Source organism: Cicer arietinum, chromosome 1, assembly GCF_000331145.2.
Source record: "Cicer arietinum cultivar CDC Frontier isolate Library 1 chromosome 1, Cicar.CDCFrontier_v2.0, whole genome shotgun sequence".
NCBI classification, from domain to species: Eukaryota; Viridiplantae; Streptophyta; class Magnoliopsida; order Fabales; family Fabaceae; genus Cicer; species Cicer arietinum.
The window spans coordinates 2,816,423-2,824,680 of record NC_021160.2 but is presented as its reverse complement, the minus strand read 5'-3'; the positions used below and the strand labels follow the sequence as shown (position 1 = coordinate 2,824,680).

General features: G+C 32.7%; 1 protein-coding gene across 1 annotated transcript in view; it reads left to right on the top strand.

Moving 5' to 3' along the window:
- The window catches only part of LOC101513624 (glutaredoxin-C9), a 738-nt gene extending 431 nt beyond the window's left edge, over positions 1 to 307 (top strand). Inside the window, 1 exon segment of the mRNA XM_012712817.3 lies at positions 1 to 307. This exon segment is cut by the window's left edge and continues 26 nt beyond it. Coding sequence (XP_012568271.1) covers positions 1 to 75 — 75 coding nt within the window. The 3' untranslated portion in view covers positions 76 to 307.
- Positions 308 to 8,258: the final 7,951 nt, after the last annotated feature.

Genomic DNA, 8,258 nt, shown 5'->3' with positions numbered 1-8,258 from the left:
GAAAGAGTGATGGGTACTCATATTTCAGGTGAATTGGTTCCTATATTAAAAGATGCTGGTGCTTTGTGGCTTTGACTTGCTATTTATGGTTACTTCTTAATTTTCTTACTAATTAAATTTTGGTTGTTTTTGTTCAATGAAAGTTTCTTTTTACGCATAATATCAGTTTTCGGAAAGAGATATCATTGCGTTAAAGAGACATTTTGTACACTATATTTCAATCTGTTGATGTTAGTGAGGAGAAGTTCAAGTTCGTATTGGATCCCCAATAAGAAAATGCCGTTCTAATAGTACTTGCTTGGGTAAACACTTTCTCTTCTCAATTACACAATTACTTATTTAAATATATATATATATATATATCACGAGGTATTTTAACTTACAAGAATATTATATATTAATTTTTTATATTTTTTTTAATAAATTAATCTTTTAACTAAGTTTGTCTTTTATGTTTATAAATGTTGTTTTAATTTCAAACCAACAAAATTGAAATTTATAATTTTTGTAATATTTTTAATAAATTTATGTAATTCTAACAGATTTTGATATAATCTTAAGTACATAAACAATCAATCACCTTTTTAAAAAATAATTAAACAATTAAGAGAGAATTCAAGTGAGATATATACTTAAGTTATCAAACTTAAATGCAAAATTCTCATAATTCATATCATAAAATCAAATAAAAGCTTATTAAAATTATTAAAATGAGGTTAAGAACTAAAAATAGTTTAATATTATAATGTTTACAAACACAAATGACTAATTTATTAAAAAAAATGTTAAAAGACCAATATAATATTTTTGTATATATAACTTAATCGACTACACGATGTATTTTATCATAGAACTTTAAAAGTTTATAAAATGTGATATCTTTTACTTTATAAATTAGCTTGTAAGAATAAGTTAAATTTAATATAAATATTTTAAATTACTCTTTAATAAGACCATTTATTATCTTTTTCTATATAGTATTATATTAAAATATAAATTAGTTTTGTCTTATGAATGATAAATTTATTTTACGTTAAACAAATAATGATAAACTTATAAAAAAATACCAAATGTTGCTATTATCAATTTTCTGAATTTCATAAAATAATTCTTATATTTAGAGACAAAAAGAGTAATTAATTGTTGTTTAATTTCACGGCCATCAGATAAAATCAAACCAAACTCATTAATCTATGCGGATTCTTTATAAATGTGTTTGGACGTGAGAAAATGTTTTTTTTTTAGTAATTCAAGTTTTTCAATATAAATTAACTATTAGTTTAGATAATAAATTTTATGATATATTTTATTAAATTTAAAATTTTTTAACACTAATTAAAATTTAAAAATTCTAAATTCACTCTTAAATCATATATGAATCTTAAGATTGTTCCTATATATTGGTATTTATTTATAAAAAAACTAAGAAAAAGAAAATTATTAATAAATAAAATAGTATTAATGACTATTTTACAACGATATCTGATGAAATTTGAACATTATTTCCTTGATGTTCGATGTTAAAACTTATATCACTGAACTTGTGTCACTTGGACAAATTTTAACCATATCTCGATTTGTGTGTGTCGTCTTTGTGCAATGGATTATGTTTATCTATTATTCCCGAAGGGACAACATATCCCATGTCTACATAATGCTACTATCAAACAAATTTTGAAATCATAACCATAAATTGATCATTTTCAAATTTTCATCCAATTTTAATGATAATATACTAAAAATGCCATTTATTTAATGTTATTTTTGTCTACATTAAATGCAAAGTTTTTTAATGTGATAAAATAAATGAGTGGTACTTTAGATGATAAAATTAAATTTTTAAATGTGATTAACAAGAATAAATATGAATAACGAATTATCATAATAATTGTCTAAGTGATTATTTTATTTAAATTTTGTTATAGAAGAAATAAGTTTTATAATATTATCTCTGGTCTCGAATATAAACAAAAAAACAAGCGTATGAAGTTTACGTAACGAAGAGAAAACTGAAGCAGTTTAGGGTTTAGGGATAATATTTTACTCAAATTAAAATGTTATTTTTTTATTATAGTTATTTATTTTGTTATGGTTTATTATGTTAGTAAAATGTTATTTTCTTAAGAAATTGTAAAATTTTTTCGAAACCAAATAATACTTATTTAAAAGAAAACAAGTTCATAATATTGATCTAATTATGAAATATGTAATATTATATATATATAAAATGCGTTAAGATTATTTTCAAAAGACATAAAACGTTCATATTTTAAATTGCTATAGTAGAGTTGTAAAAAAAAATTAAATAGAAATTACGTTGTTAATGTATATATGATAAATAAAATTTAAAACATGTGAAAAATGTATTCATTTTAATGTAATTATTATTTTTTAAATATAAGTTAATTTTTAATAGCTTATTACAGCGCTCTTTGAAAGAGTGCTGTAAAAGACTTCCTTAACTTATTTTTTAAAAGCCTATTACAACGTTCTTTGAAAGAGCGCTGTAAAAGGTCTCCTTAACTTATTTTTTAAAAGCCTATTACAACGCTCTTTGAAAGAGCGCTGTAAAAGATCTCTTTAACTTATTTTTTAAAAGCCTACTACAGCGCTCTTTGAAAGAGCGCTGTAAAAAGTCTCCTTAACTTATTTTTTAAAAGCCTATTACAGCGATCTTTCAAAGAGTGCTGTAAAAGGCCTCCTTAACTTATTTTTTAAAAGCCTATTACTAATAGTGCTATTTGAAAGAGCGCTAAAGAGTGATGTAGCTAAATATCACTAGAAGGGGGGGTTGAATAGGGATTTAGCTGTTAAAAATAAATTCTAAGTGTTTTAAAAACTATCCTCTCGCTGAGGATGACTAGCTCGAGGATGAGATTTTTCAAATCGTTAGATGTAAGTTGAGCAAAAGAGTAGGATCAGAATATGAGGGACACACACACAATTTTATACTGGTTCACTCAAAGATGGCTACATCCAGTCCTCACACCCTTGTGAGATTTCACTAACTTTCAAACAGATCGATCCTCAACCCGAGGATGATTACAAACCGTGTATTCTCAAGCTTCACCAAGCTTACAATCAATTTTCAAATATTTCCAAGCTTCACTCACTAGGAAATTACAAAGTAGAATGAGAGTGATTGATACTTAATACTTTCTCAAAGGATATACAAAGATATAGTGTAGGATCAAGGAAAGTAATAAGAGAGGATGTGATTTGCTTCTTGAAAGCTTTAAGATGCTTGATCTTTTTATGCAAGTGTGTTGTGTGTCTTCCAATGGAGAGCTTGTTTGCATTTTATAGAGATCCAAGCCCTTGATGACCGTTGGAGCTCATTTTCAAAAGATCAAAGGTTTTCATCATAATTACAGAACTGCCACTCATCTTGTTAGGCTAGGCAGAACCCATCCTCACGCAGCATAGCTTTGATCTTGACATGTCCTTGCTTTTTCTCTTTAATCAGAGTGCAAGACTGTTTCTGAGCTGCATTTTTCGAAGACTTTAAGGTCTAGGTTGGTTTCACCTTTTGAGGTGATGTTGACAAGAGAGAAAAAACCACCCTATGACATAGAACTGTCATACTCAGTCCGAGGATCAGATCTGGCAGCAACATGTGATCTTCCATTTTTAGCTTGTTTCAAGTTGCCTTTTGTTAACTTGACTTCTTCATGTATTAAAACGTGCAAGCCCAATAAATGTCCAGATTTTAGCCTTTGCACATGCTTGATAGGTTGCTTTCACTTTTGCTGGCCTATCCTCTGCCTATTCTGCCATCCTCTGCAAACTAGATCTAGCCTTATTCATCTTTTTTCTTTTGACCTTTTGACTCTTAATTTTAAATGCTTTGTTTATTCATGTTTGACATTGTTATGCATTTGAATAAACACATTTGTTTTAGTGAGAGATCATATTGTCCAAATCTGGAGTTTTTCCAAATTGCAGCAATTTCCATCCTCGCGTTTGCAGCAATTTCCATCCTTACGTGGGTTTTCCATCCTCAAGCCAAAATCACATTTTCCTTCTTTTTGCCTTAATGATTAATAACCTATTATTTTATATGAATACACTCAAGAGTACATGTTAGTCATTAACCACAATCATAATCTCTTAAGTAATTTTGTTATCATTAAAATCATTTGAGAGATTTTGTCTCAATAATCTCCTCCTTTTTGATGATGACAAAATTCTTTAGATTATGATTTTAAATAAGACAAAGATAAAATGTTTATGCTCCCCCTCAAATATATGTGTAATAATTTTTAAAACTAAAAATCATTACTCCCCCTAAATGTATGCCAAAGTGTTGAAATAACATAATTTTAACCATACAAATGACATCATGATAATTTAGATAATCATTTAAAGATTTGTTCAGCAAAGCATAGTCATGGGTTCATAAGCAACATAACTAATCAACTTAACAAAACAATAATTAAACAGTTTTAACAGCATGAACCCAAAGCAACTAGATACCAAAAAGCATAATCACTAAACAGACAACATAATCATAAAAACATAATCATTCTCCCCTGAATTTGGCAGCAGCAAAAAGAAATAACAACAGATTTAATCTGAGGAGGCTGGTTCATCTGATGAAGATGAAGGAGATGGAACATCAGAGGTTGGCTGGGTTGGTAGCTCAGGAGGATGATCTCCAGGAGCAATAGTAGGAACCAAGTGTTTGGTAACCCATTCAAGAATGAGCCCAAATTGAACCAAAGAGTTCTGAAAGTGAGTGAAGCGCTGAAGAATTTTCTTCTGGTCTTTCCTAATTAATTTGAGGAGTTTCATCTGCTTCTTGTTATCCCCAATCCTTGTGCTAGGAACCGAGCCTTTAGGCTGATCATTTACACTGAAACTCTTATTATGAGAGCTCCCAGCCTTGTCCTTTGACTGGTTATGAGTAGTGGCAGTAAAGAAGGAGTCAAGGGAACTGAACACACCTGTAACCTCAGGAAGAGGTTGAGCTGTTTTTTCAAAGTTTGCAGTAGGAGGAATTTGTTGCGAAAAATCTGGTGGTGGTAGCACATCTTCATCCGCTGGCACAATGGGAGGAGAAGCCATAGGCACATCCGTAGGAGATGGAGGATAAGATAAATTCAGATCAAAGTATAACTCCTCACCATCTTCCATATGTTGAGGAAAAGTTGACTTTGAGGCATCCTCAGGAATAGGATCGGCTTCACGAAGGGGAGTCAGTTTGTGGATTGGTGTAGACTGAGTTGTTGTGGGGACATGAGAGGCAGGAGAAGGAGTAGTATCAGGAGAGTTACGCAGTGGAGAGGTTGGTTCTGGAATAAGTGGTGATGGTGTATCCTCAGGTGGAGGATGAGTGGTTTCACCTTTAGAGTTTGGAGAAACAGAGGAGGAAGGACGAGTTTTTCTTTTCTTTGAGGCAGGACGGTCATCATTTTGAATCTTCATCTGTTTAATGTTCTTCATAGAAAAAGTGTTGTTGAGGTGGATGGAATGTTCATCCTCAAGTGGGATTCTGAAAAATTTGAAGATTTTTGTCAAAATCATCCCATAGGGAGCAGATCGTCCCAATACAACAGCATTCAGCATGAAGGTAAAAATAGCATGGCCCAAATGAAGAGGAGTACCAGTGATCACATGATGAATAATCATGAGATCCAGATCTGTGACTTTCTCAAAACTGCCAACCCGGGGAGTGATGGAGTGGACACAGATATTGTGGAGGATTCGACACAAGGGGACGAGGTTGGAGGCCACCAATGGTTTTGGAGGTTTGATGAGTGCGTTTTGGAGCACAGAGGTCCTAGTGATGAGACATTGTGAGTACCATGTCTCAGAGAAGCAGTGAGCTCCTTCATCACGTATATCTAGTATTTGACATAGTGTGGTGGGATTAATTTCCATATGAACCCCTTTTAGTACCATACTGAAATTAGTCAAGCCTTTTGATCCTCTTGAAGCGGCATAGAAAGCCCTTACAAGACGCGGGTGCTATGGTTCATTTATTTTGAAAAATGAGGTCCAACCGAGTTGTTCAAACATTTCTTCAACATTGAACCCTCCTTGTTTGATATCAGCAAGGTCAATGATTTTTCCATTTACCACTGACTTGTTTTGCCATTTGGAAGTGTAGACAGTTTCTAATTCGGTTGAATCAAACAGTGAAGCATTTTCAGAAATTTTTGTGGATGATGAAGGGGGTTTTGGTGAAGACGGTTTGGCCTTTTTGGGAGTTGAAGTTTCAGAATTTGATTTTGCAGGAGGAGGTTGTTGTGCTGGTTCAACAGGAGGAGTGGTCTCTGAATCATCAGAGTTGATGACATGAATCGTATTGTCCTGAGGAGGTGCCTTATTGGTTGAAACGGCTCCAGAAATGATTCTGGAGGAGCGCCTGGAAGGAGTTGAGGAGGAGGATTTTTTGACGATTTTTGGAGTAATAGAAGGAGAAGAGCTTTTGGATGGTTGAGATGAAGAAATGGTGTTCATGGAAGTTTCTTCAGATTGGTTTTCTTCATTATAATCTGACTCAGTGCTTGAGTAGACGTCTTGGTTTTTCTCTGGTTCTTGGCAAGATTTTTTGCGCTTTACAGTCATTTTGATTCGAGCCATTGATACAAGAAGGTGAGGGAAGAAACTGTTGAGTGATGAAAGGTTTTCTGGGCAAAAGGTTGATGAGTGAAAATGATAGAGGATGGGAAACAAATAGACGAGGATGGGAGATGAACAAGGAGAACGTGTGAGGAAACGTGTGAGAGACCGTGAGGGAATGTGAGGAAACGTGAAGGGGACAGAAAAATTTAATGCGTCGTAGCCTAGAGAACTAGCGTGATGATGGATTAGACATGTAGCCGTTTTGCATTAAATGTCTGGCGTGAAGTACGGAGGCATGTGCCACTCGTACTGCCCAATGAGAGAGAAGGGCGCGTGCTCTCTTCCTAAGTTGACATGTCACGTGAAGTTATACCAATAAGGACATTCTGTTTTCTGGTGGGTTTCCTATCCTCACATGCCTAATTAAAATTGTAAAAACTTATTTTTTATTTTTTTTTTAAAAAAAAACAACAGATAAAAATATAAAAATTTTATAAAAATAAAAATTTTATAAAAAATATAATAATATGACCAAGATAAATCAATTAATTTTAGACAAATTAAGAATTGAAAGTTCATCCAAGATCTTTTTGAACCTATCCTCTTGGAGAGGTTTGATAAAGATATCTGCTAATTGATTTTCAGTGTCGATAAAAATCAGTTCTAAATCCCCTTTTTGCACATGATCTCTTATAAAATGATGTTTAATTTCAATGTGCTTAGATCTAGAATGTTGAATGGGATTTTTAGAAAGATTTATTGCACTTGTATTATCACAGAGGATGGGAATTTTTGCGTACCTTAGCGAGTAATCCTCAAGCTGATTTTTTATCCAGAGCAGTTGTGAGCAACATTGAGCGGCTGATACATACTCTGCTTCAGTAGTTGAAAGAGCAATGGTACTTTATTTTTTGCATGACCAACTTATTAGGGATTTACCAAGAAATTGGCAAGCACCACTTGTGCTTTTTCTTTCAACTTTGTCTCCCGCGTAGTCGGCATCACAATAAGCTATAAGGTCAAGATTGGAACATTTCTTGTACCAAATTCCCAGATTTATAGTGCCAACAAGGTATCTAAAAGTCCTTTTTACAGCTGTGAGATGAGATTCTTTAGGAGAGGATTGGAATCTTGCACAAAGACCGACTGCAAAGACTATGTCCGGTCTGCTTGCTGTTAAATATAACAAGGATCCTATCATCCCTCTGTATTCTTTTTCAGAAATTGGGGTTTCTTCATCATCTTTGTGGAGTGTGGAGGATGGGTGCATCAGAGTTCCCATACTCTTGGCTGAACTCATGTTGTATTTTTTGAGCAAATCCTTGGTGTATTTTTCTTGTGAGATAAAAATATCATCCTCTCGTTGTTTGATTTGTAAACCAAGGAAGAATTTCAATTCCCCCATCATACTCATCTCAAACTCACTTTGCATGAGATTTGAGAATTCTTTACACATTTTTTCATTTGTGGATCCAAATATAATGTCATCGACATATATTTGAACAATCAATAAATCCTTTTCAAGTGTTTTCTTGAAAAGAGTAGTATCAATCTGTCCTATAATGAATCCATTTTCTTTTAGAAAAGAACTTAACCTCTCATACCAAGCTCTAGGAGCTTGCTTTAAACCATAAAGAGCTTTAGAGAGTTTGAACACATGGTTTGGCCGCTTCTCATCTTCAAACCCA